This window comes from Leucopleurus acutus (genome assembly GCF_964270905.1).
Source record: "Leucopleurus acutus genome assembly, chromosome: 15".
Classification (NCBI taxonomy): domain Eukaryota; kingdom Metazoa; phylum Chordata; class Mammalia; order Artiodactyla; family Delphinidae; genus Leucopleurus; species Leucopleurus acutus.
The window spans coordinates 13639590-13656793 of NC_139157.1; the positions used below are offsets into that span (position 1 = coordinate 13639590).

At 35.8% G+C, this 17204-nt stretch overlaps 1 protein-coding gene across 2 annotated transcripts; it reads right to left on the minus strand.

The window, feature by feature from the left end:
- Positions 1 to 349: 349 nt before the first annotated feature.
- On the minus strand, positions 350 to 16827 carry MYCT1 (MYC target 1). Of its 2 annotated transcripts, none has more exons than XM_082856051.1 (2): positions 16679 to 16827; positions 350 to 2787 (listed from the first exon to the last, which is right to left on the minus strand). In XM_082856051.1, the coding sequence occupies exons 1-2, from the start codon at positions 16728 to 16730 to the stop codon at positions 2276 to 2278; spliced, it is 564 nt and encodes a 187-aa protein (XP_082712177.1). In that variant the 5' UTR covers positions 16731 to 16827; the 3' UTR covers positions 350 to 2275. The 2 variants fall into 2 exon arrangements, 1 of the variants encoding a protein (XP_082712177.1); XR_014326796.1 differs by lacking the exon at positions 16679 to 16827 and adding an exon at positions 6907 to 7039 and having other exon boundaries at positions 2690 to 2787.
- Positions 16828 to 17204: the final 377 nt, after the last annotated feature.

A 17204-nucleotide genomic window follows, 5' to 3' on the forward strand; every position in this document is an offset into this window, starting at 1 on the left:
ATTTTGGAATTGTTTACCTAGCGAGGTAAGAATCTAATGTTTTTAACAAATAACTTACTTATTTTTACATCTGTATTAATACATTGAAAATTCTGTTTCTTTTATTTGTGATGTTACTCTTTTTCTGTTATACATTATTAGATAAAGTAAGGTTTGTATCTCTGGAATAGTTTATAGAGAATGGCCTTAACTGAGTTAAAATACCAAATAAATAGGAAATCATCACAGGCTATTCAATAAATAAACTCTGAATCGAAATTGACACCAGTTTAATTTTATTCTGTAATCAACTAAATATTTCAAATAAAACAAATACAACTAAAAAAGTCTCCAATTTTTGCTTTAATTTCACATTTCATACATTGCACAATTTTTACAAGATACTTATTTTGATTGTTTCATAACTTGGGGAGAGAGGAGGCAATAATTCTGCCAGATGGTTAAATACCCAGGGGATTTCTGCTCTCATTTTCCTCATTTGAGAGACATAAAGCAGTTTTTACTCCCAGCATAAATTCTAGACAAAAAGCATACACTTTACTTACTTCTCATGGTAAACATTAAGGATGACTCACAAGCAAAAGATAGACTTGTTACTAAATTAATGATCTCTTAAAACCTTACGTGGTTATAAGGTAACTGCCAAGTTTGTCCAAAAACAGCTTACAACAAATTCGTCATCCTGCGAGCTTTTTTTTTCTTTTCTTCCTTCCTTCTGCCCTTCCTTCCTTTCCTCCTTCTTTCTTTCTTCTTTCAGGTATATTGCATTAGAGAGCATCTATTTATAGACATTTACTATAGACATCTTTTAGCATAATTGTCCTTGAAGAACAATGGAAAATGTAAGCTAAATAAAAAACAAAGAAAATGCTATACAGAATCTTTTATTAAGTAAGAGTTATTCCACTCTTGAGCCATATTCAGATACTATTAGCTGGGACAGCTGCATTGCAGAAACTACAATGAGAGTACATTTTTCTTCACGGAAAATTCCAATGTTCAGAGAAACAAACAGCAACATAAGCTAAATATTCATTATATCAGAAACAAACCACAGGTCTTTTGAGTAATAATCCTGTGAACTCGTGTCCTTAAATGAAAAAGGGCAGCCACAGGCATCTGGCCACTGAAGCTCTCTTCCTTTAGGAGGGTGGCTACCTGTAGAGGTGGACTCCTTAAATAACTATCTGCACCAAGGACCATTTGACATAGTTTAACCTTTGTGCAAAGACTCTTCACAGAAGCTGAAGTTGAAATTCATAGAGAAGCAAATAAAAGATGATGACCAATGAGTCCATCCAGGAAGGAGGATTCTTCATGGTTGTAACACCTATTTGGCTGAAAGACTGTCTCCCCACTAACCCTTCTGTCTGTGAAGTTGCAGAAGATCCCTAGATAATGCACTTTCCCAGTTGCTAGCTTTAAATGTAAGAAATAAAATTTACCCCTTAAAAAAAATGTAAGCTCAGTGTTAAAATTTGTTTTTAGATCAAATGAATTGGATTTGCTGTTGTTGTTTTTATAGCAATATAAGCACAACAGTAAAGAAATGTTAAATCACCGTGTGAGTAAAAACAAGGATTTTGCCTTAGTGATGTGGATAACTATTCTTGGGGAAAGCACAAAAGGAGTCTGGGGGGAAAATAAGTGTCAGAATTACTATAGGATCTTCAACACCCACTGAGTTCAGCGTCCTTTACTTGCTTCCCTCACTTCTCATAAATGAGTGGAATCAAGAAACTTTAGAATCTCCTATGTTCTGTCATTTTGTGTCCATATAATCCATTGAAAATCCAAGATGGTGATGTGGGGCACTTGTCCTTCTAAAGAAAATTAAATTAAAATGCCTTAGGATAGAAATTTTTTTAAAAAAATGTTATACACTTTTAAGTGATTTTTTTCCCCTTTATAGTCACACTGGACAGCAAATGAGGATTGTAAACCACAAATATCTAAAGTTTTTATTTTAGTCTAAAATATATATACTGTATCCAGCTGATTCTTAGGTAAGAATCACTATCTTTAATAATTCTCACATCGAATACAAAATACATAAATATACAACTCTTTGGAAACATATTATTCTTTTGTGAGACAAAGAAAAAAGATGTGTTCAAAGAAAATGTGTTTTACATTGTAATGTCCAACTTGTGTGTGCTCGTTTCAGGTTAGAAACTCATTAGGCATTTGGGCCATGTCTTCAAAATTCTGTTTAGCCTATTTGTGATTTCTTTTCAATAAAAGACAAGAAAAGAGAGAAACAAAAGCACGCGACTCAGGAATCCGGGAAAGCCTTTATGATTGACTCATAGGCAGGTGGGGCTGGTGTTGAAAGGCCAATCCGAAGACTGTGATTGGACCAGTGGAAATCAGGACGGCCCAGACTGTGGGAAGTGTTGATGGTGGAGGAGGTATTGGATGAAGGGAAAGTCACCATGTGACTCTCAGTTTCCACGGGAAGTGGTGGACTTTGCAGAAACGGATGGAAAGTTGAGCCCCTGAAGCTTGATTTTCTTGGAAAGGAATTGGCTTGTTCCAGGGAAGCTTGGCGCTGGAAAGTGAGGCTCGCCAGGCTGAGGTTGCTTCGACGTTCACAGCCACTGTGGCGGTAAAAGCCAGTTCTGTTGAGGCCGTGGGTGTAAGAAGATCTAGATCTCCGGCTTGAACTCCACTGTGAGATGGGGGCACTGGCTCTTCTTCGAGAGAAACAAACAAACAAAGCCCAAATAAATCCTCCAATTACAAGTACAGTTGCCATGGACACTGTGAAGGACATTATAACGCCCTCTGAAACAAAGAAAACAAAGAGGCAATTTGCTTTGTAAATAGGTGTCCAACTAAATACATAGGCAAAATACAAACGGTTACTACGGATTACATGATTAACTTCGATTTTGGATTTGGGAACTAGAAGATGGTGCTAGGTGGATATGAATAAATGAAGCGGATATGCTTCCGTTTATCAAAGCAAGAGAATAAAGGATACAAAATGAGATTTTTTTAACTGTAGCATTCCATATTGCTTATGCTATTTTATTATCTTTAAGAAATTAGTAATTAAAAAGTCTCATTTTTTTAAAAAGGCTGTTCTTTAGCTCATAAATTTTATGGAGTTGCAAATATAGTCCAGAGATTATTTCCTTTAGAGTTACAGTAGCAACTAATGTGCCAAAAATTGATAAAAAAATTTCATAGTCACATTGACTTTGCCTTTTCCTCTGTCTGCTTTCATCATCCCCACCAATGTCTTCCACCCGCAGGCTGCATGATGCCTCACTTCCTGTTCTCATTCTGAGACAGGAAGTGCTGGGCTAGAACCACCTGGGGGGCTGACTGATTTATGTCATATTTCCGGAACTCCTGGACTCTCACCTATATCTTTGACTCATTGATGACATGACCTATGCAGACTACTGAGCTTTTTCTTGGTTCCCAACCTGGTTCATGCTGTTATCATGCCCTTGTGATATTGAAATTCCTGTCCCCTGAATCCCCATGGAATCTCTGTTACAACACCAGTATCCTCCAACTCACAGAACTTGTATTTGTCCAGATTTCCTGTTGTGAGGAGGGGAAAATGCCATTCCCAAATGGAAATTCTACCTTATCGCTTCTTCTTGTGAACTAAAAACATATTCTTGAATAAAACTGGGTAGCAGAGACCCTGCATTGAATCGAAAGACATGCTGGATATTAGAAGACCCTTCTGGCCTTATCACCCACCACACTTACCGACCCTCTACCCCATGATCTAACCCACAGCCATGTTGATTTTCCCACTATCCCAAAGCCTGTCTTTCTCTCTCAAATTCTGTGCATTTCAACATATTTTTCCTGATACCTGGATATAATTTTAAAATTTCTGTTTGGAAAACTCAGTATGCATTGAATTTTAAATACAGTCAACCCAACAACTGAGTGTGGTCCATGAAAGAAGACCAGCAGAAAATCCGTCAAGCTGACCCCAGCCCAAGTTGCCAGCCCACAGAATTGTGAGCTAAGTAAATGGCTGTTTTAAGTCACTATGTTTTGCGGTGGATTGTTACACAGCAAAAGATAACTGATTTAGGGTGCCAAACTCAGCTCTATTCCTAACATACTGTGTGATTTTTATAAAATTTATTTAGACTCACTTATTTTATTACTTTCTTCAAATCAAGGAGTTAGATTTTATGACTGCCAAAGTTCTCTCCAGTTTATTGTTGTAATCTATGATTGTTTACACAAAATCTATGATGCAGAAATAACAAAACAAACCAATATTAACAAATACAAAAGAATAATTAATTTTTGGACATATTTTAGTGTCTTTCCACCTTATATTGTCACATTTATCTCCCGTGATAAGACTATATCTGTTATGTCCTATTTTCACAATTATCACAAATGCTTATATTGAAATCCTCTAAAACAACTATTTATGTCAAATCTAAGCAATACATTCTTTATACTAAGAAGATGACTTCTGAAATACAAGATGATTTATAACAGATCTTCTAGACCCAGTATTGTTCTTCAAAAATGTCTCTCATCAAAATAATATTGTCATAGCCTTAAAGTGCAATTTCTTGAGACTGGGATTTCATAGAGTTAGGCTTTCTCTGGAAAAAGCAATAAACACAGTCAGAACCTAAAATTAGCCTTATTGATAATACAGTAAAATTCCACATTAACTTGTACTTATCAGTGCCCCAAAATTTGGAATCTAAAAAAGGGATTATAGAAAATCTGGGCTGCCAAGGCAGTGAAACCATGTAAATCAGAATTTTCCAAAGTTTCTTCTAAAAAACAATAGAGAAAAACAAGATGACCAAATAAAAATATACAAAACCATGCCTTCAGCATAATTAGAAGACAGAAAAAATATTCAAAGTTCAATTTACCTAAACAATAAACAGTGGGGGACTTCCCTGGTGGCACAGTGGTTGAGAATCTGCCTGCGAATGCAGGGGACACAGTTTCGAGCCCTGGTCCGGGAAGATCCCACATGCCTCGGAGCAACTAAGCCCGTTCGCCACTACTGCTGAGGCTGCATTCTAGAGCCTGTGAGCCATGACGACTGAAGCCTGTGCACCTAGAGCCCGTGCTCCGCAACAAAAGAAGCCACCGCAATGAGAAGCCCGCGCACCGCAAGAAGAGTAGCCCCCGCTCTCCACAACTAGGGAAAGTCCGTGGACAGCAACGAAGACCCAATGCAGCCAAAAATAAATAAAAAAAAAAAAAAAATAAGCAATGGAAAATAGAAACTGGTAAATTAAAAATAAATGATGGGGCTTCCCTGGTGGCTCAGTGGTTGAGAGTCCGCCTGCCGATGCAGGGGACGCGGGTTCGTGCCCCGGTCCGGGAAGATCTCACATGCCGCGGAGCGGCTGGGCCCGTGAGCCGTGGCCCCTGAGCCTGCGCGTCCGGAGCCTGTGCTCCACAACGGGAGAGGCCACAACAGTGAGAGACCCGTGTACCGCAAAAAAAATAATAATAATAATAAAAAAAATGATGGAAAGCAGAAACCAGTAAATTATCTCTCATACTTCTACCACAAGCTATCATGGAGAAGAAGGGCAATTCTGGAAATACTGTAAAAATAGTTAAAAGGTGAACTGGTCCATGATCACGCTGACTACAGGAAACAGACTTACAAGTGAATATAGGTATGGGAAGAGGCAGTCTTGGAAAGTAATCTTCCTATAGGGACGAAAAGAATCCAAGCACAAAAGATCTCATATTTTATATTCTATTTACATGAAATGTCCAGAGCACACAAACTATATAGATGGAGAGTAGCTTAGTGATGGTCTAGGGCAAGGGGATGAGATGGAAGGGAATGGGAGGGACCTCTAATGGGGACAGGTTTCTTTTTGAAGGACAAAATGTTCTTAAATCAGATTGTGGTGGTGGTCACACAACCCTGTAACTATAAAAAAAAAAAACCCATTTAATTGTATACTTTAAGTGGGTGAATTACATAGTCTGTGAAATATATCTCAGTAAAGCTGTTTAAAATAAGAAAGAAAGAAAAGGATAGGTGCTTTTGGGGAACCACAAAATAAAGGAAAAAAGAGGCAAGATTGAGGGGAAACTTGGGGATCCTTCAAAATAAAAGAAAATTTAAAACAAAGGACATACAATCCCTCCCCACCTTCATCTTCTAAAAATAAAAATCAACCGGTAAAAACCAACCAAACACACACATACACGCACACACACACACACACACACAAAGTCAACCAGTTAAAAAAACCACGCTTTGCTACACTGAGGAAAGGATGAATCTAGAATGACTCCCAGGTTCTGGCGTGGGCAGATGAGGGTGGATAGGTGGATACTAGTATCATTCATCCAAACAGGGAAGAAATGTGAGAATGTAGAACTGGGGCTGAAACTGATATTAGGAAGATGTTGAATGTGTGTGTCCCTGGGACATCTATTTGGAATTCAGGGTTAAATAAATATGGAACTTAAAGAGAAGCAAAACTGGGAATCTTCATGCTACAAGAGTTCAACCATCCATGGAAAGCACTTCTACTAAAGGAAAGGAATATGTTTATAGAAGCAAGTTGAGAACAAACTTCCAGGAAGACCAGAATTTAACTGGTGGTGGAAGTCAACACCAGGGAAAAAAAGAAGGGCTAATTAGGGTGGTCCACGGAAACAAGAGAGATTACTAGCTCTGAATCAAAGTGAGGAGAGAATTTTAGGTAGTACTGATTAGCAACCAGATGCCCCAGAGATATTTACTATTCACTTGTTAACACATAAAGCACACACTAGATACCAAGTACTGCTAAGTACAGAGAGAGCAGGGAAGAAAATAAAGTCTCAGTCCTGGTAGAGTTAACATTCTAGAAGATTTAAAATAAGAAAAATGTCCTTTAGATGTGGCAATGAGTGGGTCATTGGCCACTTTACCTGCAATAAGTTGGGGGTCAGATGATGGAAGAACATGAGTACTTCTCCAAGAAGTTCAACCTCTCCACTGTGGACAAAGAAGAGGCTTGAGCAAAATTACCCATTAGGAAGGATGAAGATGGAGCAGGTAGTGACATCTGTGGTAGACTGAAAGCAGAGAAACGGGGAGGATGGTGAAGCAATGATTCAAACATGCAGTAATAATGGCTTAATCTGGGAAGTTGTAGTAAGAATAGGAAAGAACCTGGTCATAAGAGACCCAAAGTGAAAAGAATGTAAAAATTATTCCAAAGTATCATACCACCTAATGTCCTAGAAATAAGACGTTGAGGGGGGTAGTGGTGATAAACTGAGGTTTAGATGCTCTTGTCCCATGATGTAAATGATAATGTTATTTTCTAGCAGTAATTTAATAATCAGATTAAATTATGTTTTAGAAACTTTAGCATCTGCTTACTTTATTATACTTACTTGTCTTTGCCATTTTATGCCATAATAGTTTATCAGAGAATAGATTTGCTGGATCAAATTTTAATTATTACTATAATCATTATAAAGTTCCTTTAAGTTTTGTGTTGCTTATAATGGCTATCTAAATTCTGGATTTCACTGGAAAAACTGTTTTAGTTGCTCTTAGAAAAGAGATAAATAAAAATCATGAACTACTCAAATACTTCATAAAACCCAGTCCTTTCTCTTCTTTCCAAATAAGTATGTGAGTCCAGGCATTTTGCTAAATTTAGTTCTTTGGTTAAGAAAAATACCTAACTTTACCATATTTCAGTGAGTTTTTGGCAATCTTTGTTTTTGTGTGGCATATTGCACATAACTTGAATAATTTATTATTGTACATTGTCATCAGTTGTCCCTGAAAGAGTTTATTCATTAGTTTATACTCCAGAGATTCCATGAGTTGATTACCGTGAGAAACACTTTAATCAAAGAATAAATTTAATCAAAGAATAAATAAATAATCAAAGTGAATAAATTCACTCAGATATTCTGTCTTCCTATTTAGAATAGATGAATGAAAGATATATTATGATCCATCTTAATGTTATTATACCTTTGAGTAGGAAAATAATGCATTAGGTAGACACTTCACTGGTAAACTATAAGCTCCTTTTAAATTTGAACTTCTATTATTCCAAGGTAGAAAGGTTTCACTAAAACTGTGATTAAGAAAATTTTGATGTTTGGAGGAATATAGTTTATAAAATGCAAACCTATTTTTATTTTATTATTGTGGTAAACAGTAATATGCATTTCTAATTTGATTAATTTAATTTATACGTCTCGGGCACTATTTTAAGTGTACTATATCACTTAACTGTCAAACAACCCAATTAGGGGAATGTTTTATTTCTTTGGTGTGTTCTAAGAAAATATTAATCTAAAATGAAAGTGAAAATGCATAAAAACTATATCAATTTAATACCAGATTTAGTAGCCTGTTACGGACAGAAATACTTGGGGAAAATATGGTAAGGCAGTATTATATATTCTACAGTTATACTTTCCTAAATCAACAGCCTCCACTGGAGAATTTTAAATATCAACAACTTCAGATATAGAATCAGAGATACAAGGTTTCAATGAAAACAAACTCTTAAAAATGTTTCAGCTCACACTCCTAATTTTATTTTTTATTTCTTACTTTTTTGGGGGGCTGCACTGAATGGTGGGCAGGATATTAGTTTCCCCACCAGGGATCGAACCCGTGCTCCCTGCAGTGGAAGTGTGGGGTCTTAACCACTGGACCGCCAGGGAAGTCCCACAGTCTCCTAATTTTATTGATATTGAAACAGAGTCTAAGGTTTATGTTGTAGAACTAACATAATTTATTTTAATAATTGAATATTGACAACTAGCACTGGTCAGGGGGGCTTTCACTCAGGTATGACATAAAGTGAAAAGACAAATACTCTGGTTTGCAAAGTACATGTCCTTGCTTTTGTGTATAAACCAATGTAACCACTAGGGTCTGATGGAAGATTCTAAATATCTCAGGATACAAGCAGATATAATAGATAAGATTAAAGAGACATATTTATTTTGACTATTTCAATTTAAAGTTTACAAGCATTCCTATACATGGTCTCAGTGTATATGCCCTTTGAGCCTCTCTACCACAGTCTCTTCTGACAAATAAAATATTCCAAAAGGTTAATCTATAGAGAAAAGTAGCATAAGGTTCATTTCAAGAAAAAAAAGAAAATAGAAACTTTTAAAATGTAGAATCAAGGGGAAATAATTTTACTTCACGTAATTACAATATAATGCAACTAAAAAGACCGAATGATTGCCTTAGAAAAGGTAGATCTCCCTTAAAGGAAAAAAGGAACAAACTCTAACATTAGCAGGGCATAGCATATAAATTAAATGTTGTTATCCTATTTTGTAACCTGTGTCTATACAACTACCAAAAGGCCGGCACATAAGTTCTCAATAAATGACAGCTATGATTACTAATGGTTGTATAACTTTCCCAAGTCATTTGACCCTTCCTGGCCTAATGATAATGGTCACTATAGTCCCTTCTAATTCTAAGATTCTAATATTGAATCTGGTTTTCAATAAATCTTACCCACACCTAGAATTCTGTCCATTAGTGTCAAAATTTAGTAGAGGTCACCATCTAGTGGCCTTGAGTTGAATCGTTCTGATATCTGAAAAGTGATTTTATCTTTGACAACAGAACATTGATCAATTCACAAAATCTTTTCCAATTGTAAGAATCATTAAGCTTAGCTATCACTGAAGTAGGCTATGCTGTTCTTGGTACCCTGGAGTATATAGGAGGATGGTTCAGACAATAAGACTTCAGTAAAAATCGTTTTTAGGAAGAATTATATTTAAGGTTCAGAAAACTTTTAATTACAATAATTTAAACAAAGAATAAATATTTCCTATGTGTATCTCATCTCCCGGAAAATCCTATTGGGTCTGCTTTCAGAATATATCCACAATTCAACTTCTCATTATCTACTCTACTACCTCCCTGATGCTCCCAATTTGATCTCAATTATCTGTGCTCATCACTACTCTTCCCCTGGCTCATTCAGCTCCATCCACACTGCCCTGTTTGCCATTCCTTAAACACATCAGCTGTGCTCCCAATTTAGGGCCTTGTGCTTGTGGTGATCTATTCCTGAAACTCTTTTATCAGCCATCTACAAGGGTGACTTCAGGTCTTTGATCACATGTCACCTTCTCATTGAGGCTTACCCTGACTGCCCTATCTAAATTTTATCCTGTCCCACTTCTGATGCCTAACTGCCACCCTTGATTTTCTTTTTTCTTTCTGGATTACTGGAAACTAGACTCAATTGTAGGACAAGTAAAAATCTGGGAGATTTGGAAGTAGTTTTGACCAAAGTCACAAGGCATAAGTCATACTCTGAATATAATTAGTCAACAGTATTGTTAGAGTAGAAGGTAAGTTAAATTATGTTCAGAAGGAACACGGTAGACCATCACTTTCTGTGTGTGATAAACTAACATGTATCAAACCACTGGGACCAATTATAAAATACAGATCAAAAATATGTTTTTAAATCTGGTTGAAGCCATCAGAGGCCTACCCAAACTTTGAGGGAGCAAATTCTAAGAGAAAAGAAAATCTCTCATACAGTGATCTGTAAAGAGAGGCAGAAGAGGCAAAAAACCTGAGTAGAACTCTGCAATCTCAGTAGGCTTAGAAAACAAAGCCTGGATTTCAGGGAATACCAAGGAGGATAGACTCTGGGAAATATTCTAGACTCTGAGTTGGACTTCCAAAGGGCTATTCCCTAAGAGTAATAGCAAATAGGAAAAAAAGTAGACCTCACAAAGATAGAAACACAGTTGACCCTTGAACAACACAGGTTTGAACAGCACAGGTCCACTTATACATAGATTTTTTTTCAATAAATACATATTAGTGGTTTCCTCTGGGGATGATGTAGACAGGGATTGACTAGGAGTGTCATTAGGGAACTTTTGGGTTGGAGATAATGTTCTGTATCTTGATCGGGGTTTGGGTTACTCAGGTGTGTATGTATTTGTCAAAATTCAGCAAATGTTCAGTTATGATCTGTGCACTTCATTTTTGATCATTTTACACATTTTACTGTATGTATGTTTCACCTTAAAAAGAAAAAAAATATTGAATTCCTGTTAATAAAAAAATGCTGAATTAATTAGGGGGAAGTGTACTGATATCTGCAATTTACTTGGAAATATAAACTAACAGATTGGTAGATAGAATGAATATTATAAAAATGTTAATAGTAGACTCCAGGCGGTAGGTATATGGATATTCCCTGTAAAATTCTTCAAATTTTTCTGTATATTTGAACACTTTCATAATAAATTTTAGAAAAACATATGAGAGAAGACCATGAACAACTTTAAGTTAACACATTTAGAAATTTACTTCAAATGGGCAAATTCCTAGAAAATACGATTCCTGCCCTAAAGCAATCAAAGAAGCAGTAGAATATCTGAGTAGTCCAATATTGTTAAACAAATTGACTTTTCATTTAAAACCTTCCTATTAAAAGTACTACCTATAATTACACTGGTGAATTTTTTCAAACATTTAAACAATAAACAATGCCACTCTTACACAAATGTTTCCAGATAATAAAAAACAATTCCTACTCTGTTTTAGGAAACCTGCATAACATTGATACCAAAACCTGACAAGGCTATTATAAGAAAAGACTACTATAGGCAAATTTCTCTCATTAATGTAGATGCAGAAGTTCTAAAGTCAGGAACCTATCAAAAAATACATTCTTCTAGGCTCTGCTCCATACCTACTGAATCATAATCTCTGAGCATGGAGTTCAGTGAGAGATGAATCTTCAAACTTCTCTCTATGGAACTGAGATACAGCAGTTTTAAAGAAAAGCGTTTGTTATTCAAACTTCCTAAGTAACTGATATAAAGGAAATAATTAGAAGGCTGTTAATAAGAAATGTCCAAGAGTTTTGAAAATGGAAAGTAAAGATATGAATTTGAAATATAGTCAGTATTTGTTTACAACTTGGGAAGAGGAAATATAAAGAACATCTTTGGGGTGCATGGTCAGCAAAGCTTTCTCCCTCCTCAACCTCTCTGGAAACAACTTACTCCCATCTGCTGAGGTAGGTCTCTAAGTGACATATTTTTCCACAGGTTAAAGAATAAAATTTTCAGCTATTAACCAAGGTTTTCTGCCCTTGACTGCACTTGATTGACCAAAAAATCAACTAACGATCCTCCATTTCAATTATCTGGTAGAGGATTAGGGCTGTTATCAAGGATACCCAGAATAAAGAAAAAGTTAATGTTTAGAATTGGTGATAGGATTATTAAATACACAGAATAGATGATAGTCTTGAAAACCAATTGTTTTACTGCAATCACTAGACAACGTGAGACAGAGAAAAGTGTTTTGGTTTTTGTTTGTTTGTTTGTTGCAGTTTCAAAATGCTAAGAGCCTAAAGGACTCAAGAACATACCTTTTTACTATAATGAACTGTATTGGGAAAAATAAACCATGGTCTACGAGTCATGCCCTTGTCAGTTTGGGCTGCCCTTTAAATACCATAGACTGGGTGGCTTAAACAGCAGATGTTTATTTCTCACAGTTCTGGGGTCTAGGAAATCCAAGATCCAGGTGCCAGCGGGATCAGGTTCTGGAGAGAACCCACATCCTTGCCTCAGTGCATACACGCAGACAGAGAGACAAAGAGTACTACCTCTTCCTCTTCTTTTAAGGCCATTAACCCCATCATGGCGTCCCCACCCTCTAATTTAACCCAAATTACACCCAAAGGTCTTATCTCCAGATAACACTGCATTGGGGGTTAAGGTTTCAACATATGAACGGTGGAGGAGACATAAACATTCAATCCATAACAAGTAAACTTTCAGAAGCAGTGTAAAGAGGAGATGTTTGGGAGAGAGAAGAAGGGCTATAAACTATGTGACCAGTAAGAGTCCTGGAGAAGGGGCCATCACTCCATCTCTGCCTGTGATGAGCTACAGATTGATTTAGGGAATGCCAGAGAAATTGGTATCCATTCCCAGCTTCTTAGAGGGATCCAGATGGGAAAGATGACAATCCCCTCTGAGAAACTCTGGGTCCCTGAAAGGCAGAGGAGGAATGAGGAAGTGTGGACATTAGTATATCCAGGTCTAGGGGTCTGATATACAGTCCAAATTCCCACAGCTCCAGGGTGATGGGAGAGCATTCAACATTGTTCTGTGCCACTGAGACAGAAGGAAAAGTACGTGAATAAGAGCCAGTAGACCAGAAAGGAAAAATCATGACATTAGCAAATGTTGCACAGACCATACGAGGCAAATTTTATGGTAAGAGTCCTCAGCAGCGGAGACAAGAAAAAAGGACAATTCCCCTAAAGCAGATGAGAAATACACATCCGTTGTCAGCAGAGACCAGAACTTGATCAAGAACCAATGGCCCTCTCCTTCCAATAACCTTGATAGTGTATAGCTACCACCACTGTCCCTTTCCAACTTCAGAGAAAAGTCCTAAGGAAGAGGAAAGTGGGGAGACTTGAAGTAAGTAAATTGAAAATAATTATGTTAAATCAGGTCAAACTTTTACAGTGACTTTCAAAACTACACAAATCTTTCTCAAGTCATTCACACTTCTCCACAAATACAGCTTGTGTGTTTTTACTTCTGCATATTTGCTGATAACACTTCTCCTGAACTCCCTGAAATTTTCAACTACACCTTATTTATCTCACTAACACCTGACGTATTGACTAATATATAAGGAGTGGTCAGTCAATGCTTCTGAGTAAACTAATGAACTGGATAGATAAACGGATGAAAGGATGAGTTAATAAGTTAATGTAGGAAAAATGAATGACTACAATGTTCTTCCTACAATTGTTTCCCTATTTGAAACTCATCTGATTTATAGGAACAGATAAAGCCTCATTTTTTTTTTCTAAGGAGGATTTAGGGACCATTTCTGCCACATTTGTCTTTCTAACTCATAACGATCATTGCCGTTTTAATGTACATTATCTTGTATTATTCCATGACAGTATAGACATATATTTGCATATTTATGGACACATAATCTCTTCCAAGAGTGTAATCTTCTTGAGGACAGACATTATAGTTTTGGTGAGGATTAAATGAGGTGAATAAATGCAAGTTCCTAAGCCAATAAATTCCCCAATTTTTCACAATGCTAGCCAAAAGGGAAAAACACAAGTGGTAAGGCAAGAAGTATAACCAAATGGTTTTCTTTAAGATTCTGAATACCAAAAAATTAACCAAGTTTAACAACACTTGTCTATTTCATTAAAGCAGAGTGCAGCAAATTTTCACAGGTTATGTTTCCTGCTGCTTTCATGGGGGATGTTTGTAGGGACGGGAAATGCATCAAAGAAAGCAAAAGTGAGAAATGCAAGGTGGTGGTCTTCAGCTGTGTTGTCACTCTCAGGCCAACTTTATTGCCCACCTTTGCACTAATTACTGTAATGTTTGCACAACATTTAATAAGGTTTAATGGGTGATCACCAAAAAAATTCAAGCTATCACTATTGGTAATAACCTGGTATCATTATCTTATTTTTCAACATTCATTAAAGTAAATCAGGAAAATTATATTTGGAAAACAACTTTTATACAGCCTAAGTTTGGGAAATTCATATGGTTAAATGTACAAGTTTTGCTTTTCTAAACTCTTCTTTCTCTCTTCTCTGAATTCAAAGTGCCAAGCAGACAATTGATTTTGGAAGCAATAGGCAATGTATTGCACTGTACCTTATAAGATTTTCAAATAATATTTTTGCAGAGACAGTGATGTAGATATCAATTTAGATACAAAAAGGAAATAAAAATTTAAAAGATCAACACTTATATTTTAGGAAATTTTTACATTTCATATATTCACATTTTTGCATTTTACACTTGATATTTTCTTGAACCCCAGAAGAATTAATGTGATCTTTTATATATTTTCCCCATATCATCAAACGTTATAACATTATATCTACTCAACATATTTGTTTGGCTTTGTTAATGCTTATCAAGGTAACACTCCCCTTCCTGGTTTTCATTATTTCCATCTATTTTCTGTTGTATTCACAAAGTAAGATAAAGAAACACTAGGAACTATCTTTGGAACAATAAGTTTGAATTCTTTCTTAAGCATAGATTTCTATATTAAAAAAAATTTTCAGGATTGGTAAATAGACTCCAATTAAACATTCTGTTTTTAATTGAGGTTTATTTTATGATTATTATCCATGTTTTAATCAGTAGATAATGATTTTTTTTCTTAAGTCTTTAAGTAAACCTGAAATTTAACTTTGAATGGCCTGAAAAAAATTGATTTGGCTTTTACAGATTATTTTTTGCAGTAAGAATTACTTTACTTTTGAATAATCTATATAGTTACTTATTTTTGCAATGATGAATTTAGGGTAAACACACGCTAGCTATTTTTTAGCGCGTGTTTAGCACATTCACTTTCTCTGTAAAGGAGGACAGCAAACTGTATTGTAAGAAACCTATATAAGTAAGACTCCCACAATTCAAAGATTTATTGTCTATTGGTTTCCACGTAGAATAACTTATTACCAAAACCATTCTTTACAATATGCAAGTATAATTTACTTTCTTTTTCTTAATTTTTTAATAATTACATTATGATGTTTATTAATATCCCTCATTTTCAGACTTGAAACAAACATAAATGTTGATGGTAAAAAAGAATTAATTAATTCTTTCCATGCAGGTTTCTGTGATGGTGGACGACCAGGTAGGTTGTTCAGAGCAGGCAACATCACTGCTCATTTTTCACCGGATAGTTCCCCAAACGTACCTTGGAATCACAACGAAAAGTCTAAAAGAGTTCTCTGTGAAGATGAAACATTTGTTCGGGACCAGTAAATAGGGCTATCGATCTCTTCATAAACTCCATTATCTCCTTTAAAGTTTTTTTCTGGATTTAACTCAACTTGCCCCCTTTATTTTTAAAATTTCCCTGAACTCAAGCATCCGTGTCAATTTCATGTCTCAGCCCTTCTGTGTCTCCAGCCTTGGAAGACTCGTGGTTTTGACCTCAGCTCCATCCTGCTGCTGCTAACTGACTAAAAGCCAGGTCTGAACCCAGCCAAAAGCTACTGTTGTATTGTTCCTTTTTTCCCCTTGTTAGGCTTTCTTTATAATGTTATTTGTGGTATTAGTTCCACTTGTTCTATTACAGTTTTTTTGTCTAATTTCATAATATGATTTCTTATTTAATCATGTCATCACACTCCTTCAGTACAGATTTATTATTTAGATTCACTTTGGAAATTAAAGAATATAACATTGACGATGTAAGTTAAAATAATCTCTATAGAAATTCTCAGTTTCATTAAAAAAGGTACATAATCTATATAACCGTAAGACAAATAAAACTTAATTTTCCAACAAATTAATTATCAATTTCCAAACAGCAAAGACTTACAAAATTTTTCTCAGTTTTATTCTTATTGTTTTCTAATTAGCATTTCCTATTATTTTCTCATTATTTTGTAACACCAGCCATAATCTATATGTGTCGCCCAGATTCTCCTTGAACGACTTCATCGCCCACTTTATGGACATTTTATATGAACAAATATTTGTAATAAATTTATGAAAACTTTAGGTAATCGATTTACCATAAACAAAATGGCTCAGAGATTTCCAATGTTTTGATAAGTTTTAGGCAGTACATTTCTCTGCATCCTAATTTTAAATTGAAAACAGTTAAAGAAAATCTTACCCCAAAAGTTTTCTGGCCATGGACTCCCTAAACTTGTTGTGTTATTAGCCATGATATCCACAGGAAGAGAAGAGCGAGAAGAAAAGCCAGTATGTCCAAAAGAAGCACTTTGATTTTATGTCTTTGTGGTTCAGCAAGAGAAAAATAATTTTCACACAACCTCTCATATACTTGTGTTTGCATAAAAGGAAATAAGTATATCATGTTTCCTGCTTTTATACTCAAATTAGCAACTGTTTTTCTTATCTTGGAATTCCACACAGTTCCTGAGACACAAAACAATTTCCTTCTCGTCATTTCCTCAGCTGAATTGCTAAGTACCCTCCTTTCCACCATCTCCAAACTGCTTTGGGGATAAGAGGCTCCTTTTCTTGTTCTTTCCTCTTCTCCTACTGATACAGAGGAAGATTCCAAACTCTCAGCTACAGCTGAGATATAAATCTAACTGGGGTTAAAATTACATCGGATAAAGAAATAGACTGCTTTCCAATGTTTGAAAGCTATACTTATGTAGTAAGTCGGTGGG